This window comes from Equus przewalskii, chromosome 30 (assembly GCF_037783145.1).
Source record: "Equus przewalskii isolate Varuska chromosome 30, EquPr2, whole genome shotgun sequence".
Taxonomy (NCBI): domain Eukaryota; kingdom Metazoa; phylum Chordata; class Mammalia; order Perissodactyla; family Equidae; genus Equus; species Equus przewalskii.
The window spans coordinates 29,765,475-29,787,880 of record NC_091860.1 but is presented as its reverse complement, the minus strand read 5'-3'; the positions used below and the strand labels follow the sequence as shown (position 1 = coordinate 29,787,880).

At 54.2% G+C, this 22,406-nt stretch overlaps 1 protein-coding gene and 1 long non-coding RNA gene across 3 annotated transcripts in view; one reads left to right on the top strand and one right to left on the bottom strand.

Annotated features, from left to right (window-relative positions):
- Nucleotides 1-1,749: 1,749 nt before the first annotated feature.
- On the bottom strand, nt 1,750-15,395 carry LOC103554552 (uncharacterized). The gene is made up of 5 exons (XR_011534975.1): nt 15,158-15,395; nt 6,908-7,128; nt 6,627-6,725; nt 3,892-5,985; nt 1,750-1,914 (listed from the first exon to the last, which is right to left on the bottom strand). It is a non-coding gene; the product is annotated as an uncharacterized lncRNA (long non-coding RNA).
- Nucleotides 14,384-22,406, top strand: part of PFKP (phosphofructokinase, platelet) — a 59,868-nt gene continuing 51,845 nt past the window's right edge. For both annotated transcript variants that reach the window (XM_070600971.1, XM_070600973.1), the window contains exon 1: nt 14,384-14,754. In XM_070600971.1, coding sequence (XP_070457072.1) covers nt 14,640-14,754 — 115 coding nt within the window. In that variant the 5' untranslated portion in view covers nt 14,384-14,639. The remainder of the gene's footprint in view (nt 14,755-22,406) is intronic.

The following is a 22,406-nucleotide window of genomic DNA, read 5'->3' as shown; positions in this document are numbered from 1 at the left end:
TCAGTCTGTAAATTTAAATATGTACAGTTTAACATGTATCCATCCTGCTTCAACAAAGCTGTAAGAAAAAAAGGATGATCGCTAATAAAACAGAAAAAAAGATCAAACATATTTTGTCCTCTTTAGGCCTTTAAATATATGATGAGGCTTTATTTTCGGATTTGAAGATGGACTGATTCATTAGAAAATACAGAGTTCAGGGGTGATTGTGTCATCTCGGTGCCCTAAAAAAAGAATAAACTCTCAGAGTTTGTTAGTATTTATATTAAATCCATACCCATGAGAAGGCACATTGTACTGAAAGGAAGAGAAGCCTCTAATGGGGCCCTAATAGTGCCCTGTAAACCCCTGGAGGTGTAGAAAAGAAACTGCCCGGGAAGATACCCAGATCCATTCTTTACGGAAAGGATTCTTTCTCTTCTAAATTTTTTACTGCAGTGTAACTGACGGAGACGTTGACCACAGCGCCCACACCTTCAGTTAGAAGACGAGTAAGTTCTGGGGGTCCGAAGCATAGCCTGGTGACTGTGGTTGACGATTCTGCGTCGTGCCCTTGACAGTTACTGAGGGTAGACATCAGGTGTTGTCCTAATTTGTAATCAGGGAATCACACACCTGTTTGCGAGGGCTGCACTGCCCTCCCTTCCAGGACCTGAGGAGCCAGGCTCTGGGGCCATCGTGTGGGGCGGAAGGAGAGCTCACCTGCAGAGGAAAACAGGAGAATGATAGAAAGGGTTGGCTGTGGTCACAGTCATCCAAAAATTAGGGGTCTCCTTAAAGCTTCGTCACTTCTTAGTCAATAATACACAGTGATTTGAGCGTTTCTCATTTTAATATGCATAACCTCCCCCCCCCCCCACCCCGAGAATTGCGTTTAAATGAAGGCTTAGATTCAGCTTCCCTAACACGCCCTGCAGGGCGGTCCACTCCATGGGGCCCAGACCACGCTCTGAGTTCCAGGGCTCAGAGGCAGTGAAGAGGGATGGAAACAAATTCCAAAGGACTGTTTTTAGTATCTTTGGGTAAATCAAAAGAATAATCTAATGTTACATTATATCACACACACCCCCCCCCTAGGATTTTTTCTGATTGCAATGAAACACTGGCTTTGTTCAGCTTGAGGCATCCTCCCGTGCTAAGAGTAGAGACTTAGTCCCTGGATACAACCAGCTGGGCCAGAGACAGAAGCTGGCCAGCGCCCCAGAAATTAATGAAACCCCAAGTGGGCTTGGTCAGATTTTGCTTTCTGAATATTCCAGTCATGGCAACACTAATATATGACCTATTAATTTGAAACTATGTTTCAGATTTGTATATATTTTCTAAATTCCAACCTTGGCTGGCTAGAGAACAGAGTGAGCACAAAGTGTCCAGCTTCTCATTTTTCCCACATAATAAAAGTGGAAATGCACACCCAGCTCAGTTAACTTTTCCGAAGGATGATGCGTGTTGAAGAGCACGTTGGATGCTGTGCAAAGAATTCCAGCTTTCGGCCTCGCACTGCCTGTCACCGTGGCAGGGAAAGCCCATTAGAAACGCATGCCTCGTGGAGAAATTGGCACTTTCCCCTGGAACACCGTGCCATGTTGTCCACAATCCACTCTTTTTCCCACACAGTGGTGTCTTTGGGGCTGCTGGGTCCTAGCCTTCAAGAAGTAGCAATGTGTCCAGCAGGAAAAGAAAGGAGGGAGGGAGAGAGAGAAAGAGAACAAAGGTGCCCTTTCCCAAATCAGTGCAGGACTTTCAAAGGATTTTTTAACATCTTTATTAAAATATAATTCACTCAAACTGTTTTTCAAAAACCATGAGTCCCGCAGAGAAACCTGACTGAGCTCCACGCCGCTGGAACGTTTCACAGGGCAGCCGTGACTCTGCCCGAGCGAGATGCACTTGGAGACTTTCTGTCCTCTTTCACTGCATCGAATGAAACACACCGGTCACGGCCTGCCCCGCTGATCCCACCGCCCAGACCGGGGGTCCCTACAACCTGCAGGTGACCTGTCCCCACTTCCTGCTGCCTCCTCAGAGGACCAGAGTGTCCTCGCCTTGTGGCCACTGGGGGTCACAGCCCGAGCCTGTTTCAAAGCCCCTCTCCCTCCCTGCCCAGCCTGGCCTTTGGAATCGCCCAGCCCAGCCCAGCCCCAGCCAGATGCCAGGGGAGTCCTGGGTCAGCACAGCACCCTCCGCCCTGGCGCCACCCTTCCACTCCAGGGCTCTGCCAAACCGGGAAGTCCTGCCTCCGGGATGACCGGCCCTCACTCACAGGGAGGGATGGTGCCAGGGAACTGGGCAGAGCCGGCCGCAGGCAGCTCACACCTCCTTTACTGTAAGACAGGTGCTTTAGTGGAGAGCACAGGTCCTCACTCAGTGACCATGTCCTGACTGCCCTCCCCGAAAGAGAGCCAAGTGAGGCCCAAGGTCTGGGAGGGAGGAGCCGGCGGTGCGCTCCTGTCAGCCCCTAACCCTTGGTACCACAGAGTCCATGCTTAGGTCTGCACTGGCCCCTGGGGCCACCACCTGCACACAGGGACACCTCCAGCCTCAGCCGGAGCCCTGACTCCACAGTGTACAGTTCCAGGACCATCCTGTCTCCAAGCTGTCTCTCAGGGCTCCTGTGGGCTCATCCTGAACCTGAACTTCCAAGCTCAGGGTCCCTGTTCCTCCACCCTGCTCAGAGTCAGCCAGCTCTCCTCTGCTCTCTCTCCCCCTGCTCTCTCTCTCCCCCTGCTTTCTCTCCCCCTGCTCTCTCTCTCTCCCCCTGCTCTTTCTCTCTCACCCTGCTCTCTCTCTCCCCCTGCTCTCTCTCTCCCTGCTCTCTCTCCCCCTGCTCTCTCTCTCTCCCTGCTCTCTCTCTCTTCCTCTGCTCTCTCTCTCCCCCTGCTCTCTCTCTCCCTGCTCTCTCTCTCCCTGCTCTCTCTCTCCCTGCTCTCTCTCACCCTGCTCTCTCTCTCCCTGCTCTCTCTCTCCCTGCTCTCTCTCTCCCTGCTCTCTCTCCCCCTGCTCTCTCTCTCTCCCTGCTCTCTCTCTCTCTTCCTCTGCTCTCTCTCTCCCCCTGCTCTCTCTCTCCCTGCTCTCTCTCTCCCTGCTCTCTCTCTCCCTGCTCTCTCTCTCCCTGCTCTCTCTCTCCCCCTGCTCTCTCTCCCCCTGCTCTCTCTCTCCCTGCTCTCTCTCTCCCTGCTCTCTCTCTCCCTGCTCTCTCTCACCCTGCTCTCTCTCTCCCTGCTGTCTCTCTCTGCTCTCTCTCCCCTTGCTCTCTCTCCCCCTGCTCTCTCTCTGCTCTCTCTCCCCTTGCTCTCCCTGCTTTCTCTCCCTCTGCTCTCTCTCTGCTATCTCTCTCCCTGCTCTCTCTCCCCTCTGCTCTCTCCCTGCTCTCTCTCCCCCTGCTCTCTCTCTCTCTCCCTGCTCTCTCTCTGCTCTCTCTCCCCTTGCTCTCTCTGTCCCTGCTCTCTCTCTCTCCCTGCTCTCTCTCCGCTCTGCTCTCTCCCTGCTCTCTCTCTCTGCTCTCTCTCTCCCCCTGCTCTCTCTCTCCCCCTGCTCTCTCTCTCCCCCTGCTCTCTCTCTCCCCTGCTGTCTCTCCCCCTGCTCTCTCTCTCCCCCTGCTCTCTCTCTCCCCCTGCTCTCTCTCCCCCTGCTCTCTCTCTCTGCTCTCTCTCCCCCTGCTCTCTCTCTCCCCCTGCTCTCTCTCTCCCCTGCTGTCTCTCCCCCTGCTCTCTCTCCCCCTGCTCTCTCTCTCCCTGCTCTCTCTCTCCCTGCTCTCTCTCTCTCCCTGCTCTCTCTCTCTCTTCCTCTGCTCTCTCTCTGTATCTACTCTCTCTCTCCCTCTCCCCCTCTGCTCTTTCTCCCTGTCCCCAGACACCCTCCCGGTCCACCCAGCACCGAGTCCACACAGACCTTGCTCTCTCTCCACACATATCCTCTTTCTGGAAGCCTCAGCCCATGACGTTCCCAGCCCATATCTGTCCCTCTGGTCACAGGTCACGTCACCATTTCGGGAGCTAGTTTTAAGCCCCTAGAGACTCATTTGACCCCTGAACATCCTCCCACATGTCGTGGTCATCCTCTCAGAGCCAAGGGACATGTAGACTGCTGCAGACTCATGCTGGCCTGGCAGCCACCAGGAAAAAGACAGTAAATCATGGAGACAGCTGGTGAATATGAGACGAGGAAGCCGAGGCCTGGGTGCAGGGTGGGAGGCCTGATGCCGAGTCCTTGAAATGTTTCCTGGTCCCAGAAAACAGGCTGCTCCGTGGCCGGGGGGCCTCGCGTCCGCTGAATCAACACACGCTGAGCGCTCCCACATCCCTGCCTCCTAGAAGCCGGGAGTCCCTGCAATGCAGCCTGTTGGGGCTCCTGTCATGTGTGCATGTGTGTGCACGTGTGTGGACATGCATGTGTCCACACGCACATGTGTAGAGTAATGAAGACATCGGGGGAAATCATTCACTTGATTGAGATCTCAGGAATTCATAGACAATGTCTGGGGTTCGCCTTCTCCAAGGGAGACTTCCAGAAGCGTGTTTCAGAAAAAGAAATCTGAGGACCCGTTTGCTAACAGGATGGAAGTCATGTCTGGAATGTTACCAGCACAGAGCTAACAAGATGTGAAAACAAGCTCCGATCGTGAGAGCCTCATTTTTTAAATGCAGAGCGAAGAGCAGAAGAACAGCCCAAGATGGTCTTCCTAGAGGAGACGAGTGTCAATGCCAGCCGGCCAGCATCGCTCCAAATGGTCCAGGGAGGCTGCGACCGGCCGGCCCGGGCCTTCGGGCAAAGGTGATAAACTTCCCTTCTCCTCTCTGGCTGTCTCTCTCTCTGTCTCTCACTCTTTGTGTCTCTCTGCTTCTCTCTCTGTCTTTCTCTCCCCTCCCCGCCCCATTTAACACTTTGATAGAAAACTCCCTTAAGATAACCCAGCCTCCTGGTACCCCTTCCATGTATCTCAAACAGCCGTCTCTTGTGTCCATAGTTCCCTTATTCTGCCCGCCTGGAGACACCCACATTGCTCACAGGAGATCCTGCTATAATATTTCTATGGTTCCAAATCACTACAAGGCAAGAAAAAAATATCTGCAAAACCCATTAATCAAAAGGAGGACCTTAGTTACAGAGAAACAGGGAATCTCAGCATTTCCCTTTTTCCTTTTTTTGGTTCTGGGTGCCAGGAGGCCCAACGCCGAGCATGAGCCCTGAGGATGGAAGCCGTACTGACTGTGGCTGCACGTGTCTATTCTGTTTCATCTTCTAAACCTTCTACGTGCCCTGATTCACCTTACTTTGGATGTGTGCTGAATTTTGGGGGGTCGTCAGACTTTAAAGAAAAAAATCTGAGAGTTAGTTCAAACGGAAAGTTTCTGAGCCTCCACTGAGGTCAAAATCTTGGAGTCAAAGGGGAAGACCAGTAGGCAGGCAGCCGGAGAGCAGCCCCTCCTGAGCCAGAACCAGGCGGCCGGTGGGGACAAAGGTTCCTGTGTGCGGCTGCGCTGGCGGGAGGCAGAGGTCGCGGGAGGCAATGACGTGGGATGGGCGTCCTCCTCACCCGACCTCTGGGACTGGGTCTGAGGCCCGTGGAGCAGAGTGAGGGCCGGATCCATCAGAGTTTCTTCCTGGGAGAACCCAGACTCCGCACCCACGGGGCGGGCAGACCCTTGTCCCACGGCAGGAGGCCTGGGCCGGCACGAGCGCTGGCACACTGGAGTTGTTGACTGTATTGAACGCTGGCCCTTCACCAGATCCTCAATAATTCCCAGGGCTAGACGAGCTATCTTCATGTTTCTAGGAACCAATTACTCGGCTCCAGGATAATTCCATCTTCCTTGCTAATAATAACTCTTCTTCTTTCTCCTCCCTGCGCTTCTGACTGGCTCTAAAGTCAACCAGTCTACTGTCAGATGTGAGGATGGATGCGGGAAGCAGAACACACAGGTGGGACGTGATCGCTGTACCATAACCACAGAGGGAAGAAAGTCTGCACTATAGTCCTAAGACCTAAGAAAGGAGGAGACACAGCAAGAGAGATTCTGGTTAACGCCCTGGCTGGAGCTGCCATCTTTGACTGGAAGAATTAGTTCAGACTCAGTTCTTTCTTTTTTTTTTTTTTTTGGAGGAAGATTAGCCCTGCACTAACATCTGCCACCAATCCTTTTTTTTTGCTGAGGAAGACTGGCTCTGAGCTAACATCTGTGCCCATCTTCCTCTACTTTATATGAGGGATGCCTGCCTTAGCATGACCTGACAAGCAGTGCATAGGTAAGTCCACACCCGGATCCGAACCAATGAACCCTTGGCCGCTGAAGCAGAATGTGTGAACTTAACTGCTGCACCACCAAGTCAGCCCCCTCAGGTCTTTCTTGATACCAAAATCCTAGGCCTTTTCCTTTACCCACCAGTCATACCATTAATGTTGGGGATATTAATAAAAGAAGATTCTATTTTTTACTACCCACCGATTATTTGCCAAGTCAGAAATAAACAAGAAGTGTCCGCCGGGAGAAGGAAGGAAGTACAGAGGGGCATCCCCAGCCTTGGGAGAGGCGAGGTCACAGGCGGGCCCTGCACGCTGGTGTCCGCTGTCCCGCTTCTGCCAGCTGCCCACAGAAGCCAGGCCGGGGGAGCAACGTGGTCCCCACCTTTTTCTGCCTCACGAGGGCCCTGCACTGTTGGAAGAGCCTCGCTCTCCATCTCTAAAGCTGCAGGCAGCAGGGACATTTCCTCCTCTTCTGAGGCTCCTTAAACAAAAGATAATAAAAGAATAAAGAATTTCAGTGCTACATCATAAAATCATAAAAACTGAACTTTTTAAAAGAAGAGGCCCTGGAATTTCTTTTATTGGAATTAAAAGCAGATGACAATGGGCCTATAAAGCTCAATTTAATGGCAAAAACCGAGAAAAGAGTGAGAATGAGTCTACCTAGTAATAGCTGTGAAATAAGGAGCTTTCTGCGTGGTTCTTCCATAAGATGGGGGAGGTGGTCACGTCTGTCTTGTTCAATGACTCAGTGACCTTCCATCCGTGGGGTCCTTCATGCCCGGGGGGTGCTGGGGACTCAGAGGTCAGCGGGGTGTGGTGCACCCAGGACCAGCTTCACGTCCCGTGAATCAAGAATTCTGTCTGAGTCAGACTGTGATAAACTGGGAAACAAGCAAACACAAAATGGTGAGGAGCTCAGAGGAGGGAGAGATGGCATCTCACGGAAACAATCACACAGGCTTTCCTCCAGGAGAATTCCGTCTCGGGACCACGGCCCCCAGGCCGAGGGGGCTGCTCTGCAGGACAAGGGTTGATGGCCGTCTGCACCTTGGGGTGCTGGGAACCCTTCTGTTCCCACACTTTGTGGAGAACGTCTTGAACTGGGCAGTGGTGAGCTTCAATTTCAATCTCCATCAGCAATTCCGGATGGCCATAAGGGACTGGAGGGGAGAGTAATTCCATTCTAGGCCTGAACAACAATTTTCTCATTTACACGTGTCAAAAGCCCCTCCCTCTGGTGCAAGAACCACATAGGAGGTGGGGTGGCTTGACCTCGGCTGGCCCACTCCCCCCTCCAGCCCTGGTCTTAACGGCCTTTTTCATCAGATGAGAAAAATGGCTTCCACGATCCTAAAAGCCCCTTCCACTGCCTGGGAGTTTCTGGGAGAACGCTACCTAAGGGATTAGAAAGTGTCGTAAACTACAAGTGGGAGGTGTGTGTCAGTTAGAGCTAAATCCAGCTCATCTAGCAGAAAACTCAAGCTAAGAGGGGCTTAAACATATAAAGGTTTATCCTTTCCCACCAAAGGCGTCTGAAGATAGGCAATCCTTAGCTGTGCGACAGATCCACAAAGTTTTCAGGGTCAAACTTCTGCTATAGCTCCCGCTGCCCGCTTTGTGGATGACTGTATCTTCTAGCTCACTTCATGGTCCACCATGATGACTTGGATCCTGCCATCACATCTGTATTCCAAGCAGCAAGAAGAGAGAAAAGACTATACCTGGTGGTTTGACTCTTTTTAAGGAGTCTTTCTGACAGTCCTACTCAACAATTCCACTTTTGTCTCCAGCGCCAGAATAGAGTCACATGGCTACGCCCATCTGCAAAGAAGCCTGGGAATTGCAGTCTTTGGCTGGGCCCATGTGCTAGAGGGGCGGGGGAAATGGCCTGAACTGCCTGTCTCTGCCGCAGAAGGTGTTTAGTTGCTCCTTGAAGGCTGAGTGGGATGTTCATGGACGGCCTGGGAGGACATCCCAAGCCAAGACCAGAGAGAGCAAAACGGGGGGTGAGTTTGGGGGGGCCACTGAGTGACCCACTCCACCACTGCAAGGTCAGCTCACTGAAAACTCCCGGGCCAGGGAAAACTTTCATATTCTTTTTGTTCTGGGTTTGGAAGGTTTGTATGTCAACTACATGTCATCTTAAGACATCTTTTTCCTGGGGATCCTTCAAAAGCGAGTTAGTTGGGGGTTGGGAGGAGAAGCGTAGGACCTAGGGGAGGGCAGAGGGAGGTCTGAGGTTCTTAGACAGGACCGGAAGGAATTAAGGCAAAATATTCCAGGTCTAGAAGCCTTTGAAGTGGGACTGAAGTCTAAAAGCTGTGACGCCTCGAGCGGGTGGCCCCATTCTGAGAGCTTTCACAGGAAATGGTCCTGAGCTGGGCTGAAGCTCCAGCCTCCTGGTTCTGATGCCAGTGGGGGCTTGGATCTGATGGTCAACATGGGATTAATCAGGCCTTCCTAAATGTCTGGTTTTTGTTTTTTGTTTTTTTTTTCCCCCCAGAAATCTCTGGCATACAGGAAGCAGAAAGCACCAACCCAGGGTAATAAAAATATAAAATGGACCAAATATTTGGAGGGAAGAGGAATCCTTGACATGCATGCCTGTTATTTATCATGTTATCTCCCTCAAGTCAAGATAAATTAGAAACTGCTCATTGCAACCATGAGGGAAGAGGACCCCAGCTTTCCTCTGAGCAGGAGGCGGTAGAAAGAAACGCTGACAACACGACATGCATGAAACGTCTTTGATCTTCTCTTCATCTGCATTCACCATAATATTGTGTGTTCCATTTTAATGTTAATTCATGTAAAATGGGAACAGAAAAATGCAACCCAAGAGAAGGTTGTAGGGGGAGGTACGAGGACATAGCACCATAGAGTTTAGAGAAACCAAGAAACAACAAGTTGAGTAGTTACTTTGTGAAGCTTTTCCTTTGTCGGTTGTCTCGGCAGATAATTGGTAACATGTCGGGGGATTTTCAGAATAGTTGTAGCAGAGAAGTGGCCTGTAGGGGCTGTAAGTGGGGGTGCATGGGAAAGACAGAGACAGAAGAACTGACAACGGTGACATCTTTTGCTGGTTATTGGAAGCCCAGAAACAGGACGGGTGCTTGAGGGGGAAGCAAACTTCAGGAGTGCTGTGTTTTTATTTTCTCTCTCTCTCCATCTCTCTCCCTCCCTCTCTCTGTCTCTCTCTATCTCTCCATCTCTCCGTGTCTTTCTGTCTCTGTCTCTCTCTCTCCCATCTCTCAGCTCTCTTTGCTTTCACTATGCAAGCTGACTCTCCACTTGATGAGTGAGTGACCCCAGAAATGGCCCTGCTCTTTGGCTCTGGCAGCAAAGCCGGGGGGCGTGGGAGCCAGGTGGACCAGCCACATCCTAGGCTCCTCTGTGCTCTGGATGAAGGAAAGGAGTGAACTCCTTAGTGACCAGGCAGGCCAAGGCCCTGGGAAACGTGGACAGTGGCTCCTGGGACCAGCTACCCATCAGGACCCTCGCAATGATGGAGGAGCAGCCACAGAAGGGAAGCTGGCCCTTGGACAGAAGGCCCTCAGAGCGCGTCACAGGACAAACACGATGGGCCTCGGGCTGTGGTAGGGGTACCTCAGAGTTGCGGAAATGCAGCCTCCAATGAATGGCCCACTGGGGTAAAAAGTCTTTATAAACAAAAGAATAGCCTGCCCCTAAAGAATATTCACACCACCACGTCCTCAGTGGTAGAAATAGCTAGAGTGTTGAGCGACGCTTTTCAAATCGCGCATCGTAGGAAAGGGGGGCAAAGGACCTGAGAGCCCATGGCCAATGTCCACACGGACTCAGGACCAACAGCTCAGTTTCTTCCCCGGGGTATGGGGCCCACGGTCCCCATTTGGCCTGGGCTCAAAGACCACCAGCTCTGCTTGGGTTCCAAGACAAGAAGGGATCCCAGTGGTGGGACGTCTCCAGGAGGCCGCTCCGCAGACCACAGAGAGGTCTGCCCCTTGGGCCTGTGACCCCGGCCCTGCCCTGCGACCCCTGGCCTTGGCCTGGTCCTGGCCAGCCCGCATGCTCGGGTGTTCCCTAAACTGCACGCACCGTGTGACGGTTGTGTGCGCACGCGTGCACTCTTAGGTAGAGGAAGAGCTCTGTAGCTAATGTCAGACTCTCAGAATTAAACACTCCTGCTGGATGTGGGCATGTGCCCCTAAGCCGCACACAGTCCACGTGTGCCTGTTTGCAGACTGAAGAAATGTCGTTGTTTGCAGCTTTGGTTTCTGATATTTCAGGGTATTTTCCCTTGAATGTCTCGGCCACGAACCACATCAACCCTGATAAGGAAGTGAGCGATCTTTAAGAACCGGTCATCGTAAATTCAGATCGGTAACTGTCAACGGGGAATGCAGGTCTAGGTGGGTGCACTCTGCAAGTCAGCATTCGGATTTAGCATTTCACAACTGAAACATAGAATGTATTTAACTGACTGCACGTACTAGTCAGGGCTCTCCAAAGAAGCAGAGCCAATGGGATATCCATATATATGAGATTTGCTATGAGGAACTGGGTTATATAGGTATGGCGGCTGAGAGGCCGGTGATGGGCTGTCTGTAAGCTGGAGCCCCAGGCAGCCAGTGGGGTGATTCCAGTGTGAACCCGAAGGCCAGGCACCAGGAGCACAGGAGTGGATGATGTCCCAGCTCAAGAAGAGCGCGCAGACCCTGCCGTCCTCCACGCTTCTGCTCTATTCAGGCCTCGGTGGATCGGAGGAGGCCTGCCTGCACCCAGGAGGGGGCCTGCGTTCCCGACCCCACTGATTCCAACACTAACCTCATCCTGAAGCATCCTCAGAGACACGTCCAGAATCATGTGTAGCCAAATATCTGGGCAGCCCGTGAGCCAGTCAAGCAGACGCATGAAATTAACCATCACAGTGTCACCCGGCTGAAATCACAATTTCTTTTTCTAACTGGGAAATTCTTATATAATTTATTTTTTGATGGAGAGCAAGCTCTCTTTCTCTTTTTTCTGCAGTAACCCCAGCGACTATGGCAGCGCTCAGATGAAGCTCCTCCGAAAGAGCAGATGGATTTCTTCACCTTATCGCCACCCTTCACACGGGTGACGGCCACTCTCCTCTTTCACCGGAAGGGTTGGAGGTAGTGGAGTCTCCGTTAATCGACTGACACCAACAGACTCAGGAGGAAATAAAGTTATTCTGTGAGCGGCGCCAATTCTCCTCCCTGATGGAATTTCCTAGAGGGATCAAAACTCTCAGTGGCCTCAGGCTTTGCAGGATTATGGTCTTTCTTTCATTCCCCCCTCCCTCAGTTTCCAGATATTCACTCTAATTGGTTCAGGACACCATGATTCTGCGTCCAGATCTTGGAAAGCATCCAATGATTTCCTATATAACTTAAAGTTTAGCCGCTAGACACAGAGCAGAATTATTTTTAAATTTAGACACAAGGAAACGGAAAGAAAACTGGTGGGCGGAGGCAGGGGTTGAAGGGAGCGTTTCCTCCTTCAGCAAATGGTTTCATTTATTCCTGGAATTTCTAAAATCTAGGGAAGGAGGAGAGGGGAGGGAGACAGGAAAAGGGTGGACGGCTGTGTAGCTGCGGTTGTGGGTTCGCTCGAAGTGAGCTCAATGGTTAGAACAGAAGGAAATTGCCACGATGAGGGGAGAGTCAAAGGCTACAGCCTGGGAAGAACTGAGGTCCTCCCTCCACCAGCTCTTGAGGGAATCAATGCTGCCGACGATGTGGGAGGGTGTGTGGAAGCCGATCTCCCCCTGTCCAGTCTTCAGATGAGACTTTAGACCCTGGGCCAACACGGTGTTGCAGCCGTGAAGACACCCTGAGCAGAGGACCCAGCAAGGCCGGCCTGAATTCCTGACCCCTGGGTTAATTATTCCCGTGATATGAGCGTGTTTTGGTACAAGACACAAATGTTTGGGGTAACTTGTCAGGCAGCAAAAGAGAACTTATGCACGCGTCATGTCCTGCTGGAGGTCAGCTGTAGAGTCAATAAGGCATGGAATGTTCCCCTCTTGGATCAGAGAATTCTCTTAAGGCTGAGGTTTAAAAAAAAAGAAAAAACTTCCAGTTGAAGAACTATTAAAATACATGTATTGCAAAAGAAAAAGAAAGGAGAGCAGGCTGTGTCTTTCCACATCGGCTGTACCTATCTATGTGTTATCCCCCTGATACCCTGAGCCATGGGTCAGGCTCACGAGAATCCCTGGGGAGAGGGATGAAGGACCTGCCTGAACCTCGACTCTGCACAGACAGATCTCAGCTTCCGCAAAACAGACATAACCTTGGAGGTCTGACAACTCGAAACTTGACTGTTTTTAATTAACTACAATATTTTTATTCCAAAAACAGTACTTGTTCATTGGAGGAAAAGACAATATCCAGAATAAGCAAAAGAAAGGAAATAAGAATACGTAGATCTATTTACATATATACGCACGCACCCTATTTCTATCGCGACCATATCTCCATGTCAACAGATATTTATCTTCACAACCACAACAGCCATTGAAAACTATTCCCGTGTCTAGTTTCATCATAATTTACTTACTGGATGTCCTGTTTGGACTCCCAGGTTGTATCTATTGTTCTCTATATTACTGACAATTCCATGACAAATGACCAAACCTCTAACTTTAAGTTACAAAAATGTCAATTTTATAAGAAGATAAAGGGCTTTTGGCTAAGATAAAATTCAGGGTGCCCAACTTTTTAAAGTGTAGGATGCTCTAGAAGGGGATGGATGATTCTGGAGCACAAATGCTGGGCTGTGGGCCACGGAGACCTCTGGGCAGAGATGCAGAGCGGGGCTCGCTCTCCCGCCCAGGGACAAGGAAGGGCATCTACAGGCCATCCTCAGATGGCTCCGTCTTCTCCTTGTCAGCATCACTCACCCTCCCAGGCTCCATCCATTAGAGCAGTTGCTCTCAGGCTCTGCAGCCATTAGAATGACCTGGGAGCGTGTTAAAAATACATATTCCCTGGCAGCACTCCAGGAAAATGGGCTTCAGTGGTCTGGTGGAGCGAGAAAAACCAGGCCGGTGACCATGGGGCTTTGAAAGTCGCTCCATTAATTCCGGACATGGGCAGAGACCAGGCCTCCAGCCTTGCCTGCAGCAGGCATCTTTTCTCTTTTACAGTAAATTTTTGCTGCTCACACGGATGAGCAGGAGCATGAGGTAGGGCTGGTATGAGGCAAGCATGCAACCCAAGTTTGTCCGGGGTTGCCCTGCAGTAAATAGCTCCTTTGTGTCGCTATTAGAGACTTCTCTGGGTTGACAGAACATGCCTTTTCTTGGTCTCTTTTCCCTCTTGTAGCCACTCGACAAACATTTATAGCGCCTCTGGTAGGCCCCAGGACTGGGCCATCCCTCGGTGAACTGCCCGTGAGCCATTTATGACACTCTTTTCTTGGGGTAGCCGTACCCCAACTACAGGACCTGTGTGCTGGAGGGGGAATGTGTCTCCGTATCCGCGGCAGGTGACCGGCACCAAGTGAAGCTCCGTAAAACCCTGCCGCTGTTCATCGGTCACCCGGCGCGAGGGGCTCTCCTGGGTCCCCTCTAGGGTCACGTTCCTTCCCTTCCCCATGCGGGACGGGGCCCAGGGCACGCCTCTGGGGAGTGGGACCAGCGCTATGTCGTCGCAGGCCAGCGACGCGCACGTCTGCCCACCAACTCGAGGATGCCCTCGCGTGACCTTCCTCCGGACCTCAGGCTTGAAGGCAAGCCGGAGGAGAAGCTGGGGCGCCCGCGGCTCCGAGCGCCGCCCCCGAAAATCCTGCGGGGAGCGGGGCGCGGCCTCCCCTGGGGTTCGGTCCCCCAGCCGTCGCAGGCCGGGGGGGCCACCTGTGGCACTGTCCTCAAATGCGGAGATCCAGGTACCCGTGATGCTCCGCCCACCTGCGATGCTCTCCTCCGCCACCCCCACCCCGCTGTGCTCCCCCACACTCCGTGAGGCGGCCCCTCTGCGATGCTCTTCCCACCACGATACACTCCCCCACCTGCGGCGCTCCCACAATCACGGCGTCCCATCCCCCCCATGATGTTCCGCCCACATGCGGTGATTTCCCTCCCCCTGCGGCGCTCCCAGACTAGTAACGCTCCTCCCACCTGCCGGGCTCCTCCCACCTGCGGGCTCCCTCCACCTGCCGGCCTCCCCCCACCTGCGGAGCTCCGCCTCTACCAGGATCCCCCCACCCTCCCTGCAGCGCTTCCCGGCCCCGCCCGCCCGCCAGCCCCGGCGCCCGGGAGCCCGCCCTCGACCGCCCATTGGCGCGCGCCGAGCGGGCGGGGCGGGAGGTTCCGAGTGGCGGCGGCGAGGGCCGGGCACACTGCCTGCTGAGCACCCGCCCGGGAGCCGTCTCCTGCCGGCTCGCCATGGACGACCAGGATGTCTCCGCCAACCCCAGGGGCTCCTTCCGACAGTTCCTGGAGCACCTCTCCGGGGCTGGCAAAGCCATCGGCGTGCTGACCAGCGGCGGGGATGCCCAAGGTGCGCGACCGCCTGCTCGGGCCCGGGGCGGAGGAGGGGGAGAAACCAGGGAGAAGGGAGAGGGGTGGGGCACCGGAGAGACAGGATGAGGAGAGGGGACCAGAGAGAAGGGATGAGGGGAGCCAGGGAAAAGAAATGGGATAACTAGGGAGAAGAGACAGGGTCCTGGGGAGAAGAGACGGGGTCCTGGGGAGAAGAGATGGGGGCCTGGGGGCAAGCGGGGACAAACCGTGGGGGGGACCAGGGAGAAGCAAGGAGGAGGGGGATATTGGAGGGGTGCCCGGGGATAAGAGAAGGTCGGGGAGAAGCTCCCGCGCCCAGGAACCGCAGGGCTGTCTTCCGGGGGCGGGAGCGGGCGGTGCAGCCGCGGGAGGCACTGCGGGGGCAGGGGAGGGAGGCTTACGCAGGAGGATCCTTTATCCGGAAGATCAGTTAATTTCCACCTCTACGTTTACTTTTAAAATTGAGACTGGCGAGGGGGTCGCCTGGACCGCCCTCGGAGGGCATTCCTGTTCCGATTCGTAGGATGGGGCTTAGCCACAGCGCGGCCACTCCCCACGCTGCGGCTCCCACCCCAGCTCCTCCACCCCCCACCCCCCATGTCGTGGAAAAAACGGCTGGGTCCCCGCGGCGCGTCCTGCGGGCTCGCGACCCCGCGCGGGGCGGGGACGATGGGTGGGGGGCCCCGCGGCTCATTGCTGGGCGCGGCGTGGGGCGCGCGGGGGTCCCCGCCCGGGATGCCTGGCGGCCTAGCACCGCCTCGCGTTTCCGCCGGGAGATTTTAAAAAAGGTTTTCCGCCGCTCTCGTCTCCTGTCCCCTTCCGGCTCGTGGCAAAACCGAAAACTAAAATGGGTCCCTAGGCCCTCCCCGCCAGCCGGCCTCCCTTGAAGGGGAAGGACCAGGAAGCGGGGACTCCGGGACGTCACCGGCACCCGGGGCGCGGACTCCAGGCTCCCCCCACCGCCATGCGGACGCCGATTTCGGGGAGAAGGGGACCCAAGCTCGGGGCCCGCGGACGCACGAAGACTATATTTACAATGAAAGGGGAGGGTGACACGGCCGCGCCCCGGGCCCGTTGCGCTGGGCGCACGTGGGGGCCGGGTGTTCCCAGACGGTGGGGTCTCCTGACCCAGGTCAACCCGGGTGGGGCAAGCCAACCGCTGCAAAGGAGATGGACGTTTCCCCGGCGGAAGGGTCCCTGGAGCCTTAAGGATCGCGCGGGCTGGAGACGCGTCCCCGAGCTGGGGTTTGGCTTCTCTTTCCCCCTCTGCCCCCTAGAGGAGTTGAAAGGCCTTCTTTTCGCGCTTTCAGGCCTCGCACAGAGGAGGGATGCTCCAGTGCGGCGCCCGACGCCCTCTCCGGTCGCCCACGCTGCGGGTGACCTTCCCTTCGCCCTTGAGCGGGCGGGGCGGGGCGGCGCGGGGGCGGCAGGTTGGGGGCCCCGCCCGCCGCGGAGCCTACGTGATGCCGGGCCCGTCGCCTCCCGTGCGCCCTGCGCCCTCGGTCCTTGGCACCCGGCACCCTGGCGGGCAGGAGGCGGGGGCCGCGGCGTCCCTGGAGCGTGGGTCCCCAGCAAGACCCTCCCCTGCGCCCTGGGCCGTGGGCATCCGCGCGCTGCGGGCAGGAGGTGCAGGAGACCGTCCCCATCCTATTGAAGCCGGCGATCGTGGCTTTGGTCCCCGCTCCCGCCCTCCCGGGAAGCAGGGCTGTTCTTATTTGGCATCTAGTAAGGTGACCCCCGTGTAAACATTGCAGAGAAAGACAGTGTTGTGATACAGCAAGGGTGGGCTTGGGGAAATGGCAGAGCGAAAGAGACGACGTTGCCCACGACCCTTAAATGAACCCTGAAAGATGCCCCCGTGGGGTCGCGGGGGCCTGAGAGCGGCATCCCTGTGAAGGCTTCTAAAGAACCCGGGTCCGGAGACCTGGGCGAGCACCACTGAGGAGGCGGTTGGAGTGAATCTTATTCTGGGCGTGGAGGGAGAGAGGCGAAGACGCTGGCACAGGAAGAGGAACTGGCCTCTAAACCGCCAGGCTTCAGAGTCAGAGTTTCAAGGCTGTTTGACAGTGAAGGGGCTATGGCTGTTGAAAACACTGTGTACGGGTCCCTCTTTTGAATCCCTGTGCCGGAGTTTGCTCAGCTACCTGGTAGCTGGTGTCCAGGTTCTAGAGATAAGGGTGCCATAGACAGAATCAGCGTTTTTTCTGCTCCTTATCCTGGCTCTGCCGCTTGTGAGCAGTTATAAACAATGAGGTCGGAATCCACCCCTCTTCTCATCAGTGGAAGAGGATTAATGAGATTAATCATTAATTCAGCAAAATTCCATGAGAAGGTTGCCTGGTTGGTGTAGCAGCAGGTCCATGGGAGATGGCTGTCCTCACCCCAGCAGTGGCATCGCCTGTGACAGCCGATGTCCTCTAGGGGCACCTCCGGGCTGTCCCTGGGAGAGGCCGCTATGGCCAGTTCGGTGGGCATTTTCCCCGACAGAGCTCAGGACAGTGACTATATTCGTGAATTTCAGGCGAAGCGTGCTCTCCTGTCTTCATACCACGTCGGGCCTGTCTGACATCTGGAAGCCTTTCTTTCAGAGGAGAAAGCTCGCCCCCGGGGTGTGCTCAGAGGGTCTGGTCTTGGCAGCTCAGATTTACAGAGCCTCAGAACAGGTTGTTCCTACAGAGGTCGTCTGTGGCACGCCATCCCTTTACTGTTTTTTCTTGATTCTAAATTATTTCAGTCTTTGATTTTTCCCGAGATAGGAGAATTTTGCTCGTAGCTAAAGAGCAAGGAGGACATGCCCAAGCCTTAATTTTAGGGTAGTTTTCTAATCAGATGTGAAATGACAGTACTCGGGCTGCTAGCCAGGGGGCGCATTTTCTGCAGTTCTTATCTCCAGGCCTAATTACATTGCTCTGAGATCCATGTCTTCTTCCTGGAGGAGGGGAGAAAGACCCACAAAGAGATGAGTAACTGAGTTAAGGTGCCATTAAGACAATGGCAGCATTTAAACCACGTTCTGTGAGCTCTCAAATCCAGATACTTCCCAGTGGGCCAAGCTCTCAAGGGGCCTTCCCCAGGCCTTGCTCTCGGGTCTAGTCAGTGCTCAAAGCCAGCAAAGCACAGCTTGCTCAGAATTACACAGATGGTTTTTAAGCAGCTTTGCTAGTGGAACAGAAAATGCCTTTTACAGTGATAACTTCGCTTCCCTCCGGGGTGGTGGCTAAGCGATGAGCGCCTGATACCGAAGTGATGGAGCGCTTTGTTTTCCAATGGAATTTATGGTATACAATTATTGGGAAAAAAAGGAAAAACAGAATGAAAATCGCCCGTGGATATTCCTGCCTCCCCCAGCCCCGCCCATTAAGGAAGACTCTGAGGCCAATTATTTTTCTCATTCTTTGGGTTTCTTCTCTTGTCAAAAGGAATGTCTGCAAATTTAAATTGATTTTTGCTTTAACCTAAAATAAGTTCAGTGTTGCTGGCTGGACGGACTTCCCATGACTCAGTGCCCACTCCCAAGCAAGACTGTGACACACGCCAAAAATGACTCACTGTCTTAGACACTGATTGTGGGCTTCAGAGGGAGGGCCCGGTGCACCGAGGGTGCCAAGAAATGTGGGTGCCCTCAGGGCACTGTGCACTTGAAAGCTGAGCCCTGTTTTGCTTAGGGCAGGGTGACCGTCAGTCTAGTATTTAGAGAAAGCTCACGTTCATGGAGTCTGTGGACATTTTTCCGTCAGTGGTACGAATAGCTAACATTTAGTGACCATCTGCCCTGTGGCGGGCACCCATGCTCCCATGTATTAACCTCCCACCATTCTACCCACAAGCAAATGAGCTCCAAGATGAACTGACTCCTGAGTTCTGCTGAGTGACTGGGCCAGGCCCGGTGACTGCAGTGAGAGTGGGGGTGCCGGGACACGTGCCCATTCCCCAGTGCATTTCTAGTTTTTTTAGTTCTCTCTCTCTCTCTTTTTTTTTTTGGTGAGGAAGATTGGCTCTGAGCTGACATCTGTTGCCAATCTTCCTCCTTTTTTTTCCTCCCCAAAGCCCCAGCACATAGTTATATATCCTAGTGGCAAGTCATTTTAGTTCTTCTCTGTGGGATGCCGCCACAGCATGGCTTGATGAGCAGTGTGTAGGTCTGCACCCAGGATCTGAACTGGTGAACACTGGGCCACTGAAGTGGAGCGGGTGGACTTAACCACCGGGCAGGCCACAGGGCCAGCCCCACCAGTGCATTTCCAGTGCCCAGCACGGAGCATGGCACTTACAGACACTCAGATGTCTGTGGACCATTTCCTTCCACAAAGTGGCTGGGGACGGGAAGGTCTAGCTGTGTTCCTCACGCACTAAGACATTTGGATGAGTGAAACCTTCGCTAATCAAAGGCACTCCTTTTATCTGCAGAGCCGTGTCTGGGGACAATTATGTCTCGAGATGAAAACTTCAAAGCCGTGGTCAGAAGTGGGAGGTGCTGGTCGACTGCATCCAGGCACTAGGTTGTTCTTCATTAAACACCTATTTCTTGAGCATGGGGTTCAGGCCCCGCTTGGGTGGGTTCCTTCCGAGCCCGCCTGAGGGCCTGCTGGCATCAGGGGCTGGTAAGATGCAAAGGGAGACTGAGCGCGGTGGGCATCTCGCCCCACGCAGCTTGGGGCCTTTACCTCCCGGAGCTCTGTGCACATACGTCCTGTAACGGCATTTTTCCCGTTTACGACGTGGTCATTAATTTAGCAAAAATTACTGGGTTTGGGAGGCAGTCTGTTTGGATTACAGTGTTAACTCCATGCGGACCGTGGGCTGTGTCTGCAATTGCATCCTTTTCCACAAATGTGGATACCGCTGTGTGACACTTTCAGATGACCCTTAGAAGCTAGACATTTCGTCATCTTTCAAAAAAACCGTGTTTTCCCCCTTGGCTACAGAAAACCAGAAGCTTCGATACAGGACTGAGGCCTCTTATCAGGGAGAATTAGGGCCATTTAAATATGCTCTACGGATCTGACGGGCTGTCAGAAGCAATTACAGTTAGACGTCTGAAGATAGGGCAGCAGCTTGTTACAGGCAACCATCAGGACACAACAAAATTGCACCTCCGCTGTGCTTGTAATTATGTTAAAAAGGTGTCTTTGGATAAAGAACACTTGGACATATGTTAAGAAAACAGCCCAGGCACTTTCCGAGTTACTCTTTTCGGCAAGCTTTGGGTGGCGCTCTGTCTGTATTTGTTACAATCGATCTGCCAGGAGGCCGGAGTCCTCCCCCTCCCCCCGCCTTCATTTCCGCGTCTCCACCACCGTGCTGGGAGTTACACTCACCGCGCGTGTCAGGACCAGAAGCAGCGAAGCGGACGGAGGGATGGCAGAGCATCGTCCAGAGAATCCAGAGACTTATTTATAGGTCCCACGTCCTGGTTCCACTGCTACTAGCGCTGGGACCGGGCCTCGGATTTCATTTGCAGAATGATGGAGGTGGAACCCCTCAACCCTTGTCATCTCCCCTCTCCAGCCCTTCTCTTCAATGACCAAGAAGGACGAGGGGCGCAGCTCCAGGACCACCCCCTCCCCCCCCCCGCCCCCCGCTGCCCCTGAGGGCTCAGTGACCTTCTCCATCCCTGATGTTCCATCCCTAGTGAGCCGCCTGAGGGCCTCCCGAGGTGCAGATGGTGGTTTTGCAGGTCCGGTGGAAGCCAGAGCATCGCACCAGAGCTGCTGGATCCTCTGGTCGGCTGAGGCCGTGCATGGGTCCTGGGTCCCCGGGGCGGTTTGAAACTGAGCACTTCAGACCATCCCAGCAGTGTCATCTGATGATTTTCTGACCTGGACGAGCCCTTGCTTGGGAGGGTTAATTCACGTAGGACCCCTTATAGAAACGTGTGTGAGTGGTCTGGGCAGAGGTTTCTTTGGACTAGAAAGAGGCTAGAAGGATGGTGCCGGTGGCCTGGAGCAGCCACGCCTCCTCGTTCGTTCAGCCCCAGTTGAACATTACTAGGTTTTGTTGCCCTTTTCACATAGTCATTTCACGCATTAGCCATGGCATGCCCTGGGTGACCGAGGGAGCCCTTCTCACAGGGAGCTGCCACCGTCGCACTGCTGGTGTCTGGGGGCCGAGAAACGTGCGTCACTGCAGGCTGCTGGGTGCCAAGAAGGAAGCCAGACCCGGGGAAAGAGCCCCTGTTCATGGAGGGCCCAGAGCAGCCTGTGGTCAGGCCCCCTGCTGACCCGGTTGATGGGGGATGAGTGTGAGAGGCAGGAAGCAGCCTGGGAGGCGGAAGGAAGTGGGAGCCTGCCTGTGGGCTGCAGACAGAGGTCAGGGCAGCTGGGCGAGCCTGGGAGGGGCAGGCAGCCAGGCCTTTGGATGCACCTGCAGAGTCGAAAGGCCACCTGGAGGTACTGGCCCCTCTGATAAGGGCCAGGGCTGTTTCGTGGAGAGGGGAGGGGAGCAGAGGAGCGCCCAGGTTTAGTCTGTGAGGCGCAGGGTTGCAGGGGTGGGGCTGGGCACGTGGCAGGACGTCCCCATGGTGGTGACCTAGGGGCTTGAGTGTGTCAGGGCGTGGGGTGGGTTTTATAAGCGGAGGTTTGGCCTCAGGTGGGAGCTCATCTGTGCAGCAGGAAGAAAGGCAGCGGGTGGGAGCAAGGTGGGGGCAGGGAGGGGGGAAAAGGCTATGTTTATAGCAGTGCTCATCCTGCGAGTGACGGGAAAACCAGCAGAAACCCATCAGCTTGAGATTAGCTGCCTTAGCCTAGAATGGAACAGTCTCGCGTTTCCTGAGGAACTTTGCACTGATCCACGCATCCAGATATCCACGCCAGCCAAGTGTTAAAGAGGAGATTCAAGAGTGTGCTGTGGGGTAGAAATGAGGCTTGGCTGGGGCAGTCCCTGTTCCATATGTACGTTTAACTATCTAGTCGCCATGTTAAAGAGTAAAAGAAACAGGTGAAATTAGTTTTAAGTGCATATATTGTTCAGCCCAGTATTTCAGTCCATCATCAATATAAAGAGTATTAATGAGACATTTCACATTCTTCTCTTCCTTACCGAGCCTTTGAAACCCCGGGTACCTGATGAAGCACATCTCAGTGTGGCCAGTGGCTGTCGCGGCCGACAGTGGGGGTCTGGAGCGAGGGGTGGTGGGACGCCGCCCCTGTTCAGAGGGTCCCTACCGAGTGCTTATGCTGGAGTTTGGATGACACGCAGGGCACTGCTGGCGGTGGGCTCGGCATCTGCAGTGGACGCTGGGACGCAGCGCGTGGCAGGCACGCTCCCTCGGGGCCCTTGGTGCGGCTGGAGAGCGCTTTTCCAGATGTCCACATGCTTGGCTCCCGTCATCTCTTTCCTTTAAACGGCGCTTCTCTGGGAGGCCTGCTGTGGCTCCCGGTGGACAATCGAGTGCCTCTCTGCACCCCACACTCCAGTCCCCGGCCAGCTCAGCTTCTTATTCTTCTCCTTAGCACTTATCACCTTCCACTGATGGTGTCATGCAGTGGTTTATCGTGTTATCGTTTCTCGGCTGGAACAAGCCCCACTGGGGCCAGATCTTCCCCTCATTTCTCAGTGGTGTGCCCACCAGTGCCTGGCAAAGAGGAGACACCCCGGCCATCCATACTGGATGGACGGATGTATGAATGAATGAATGGAAAACCCCCTCAC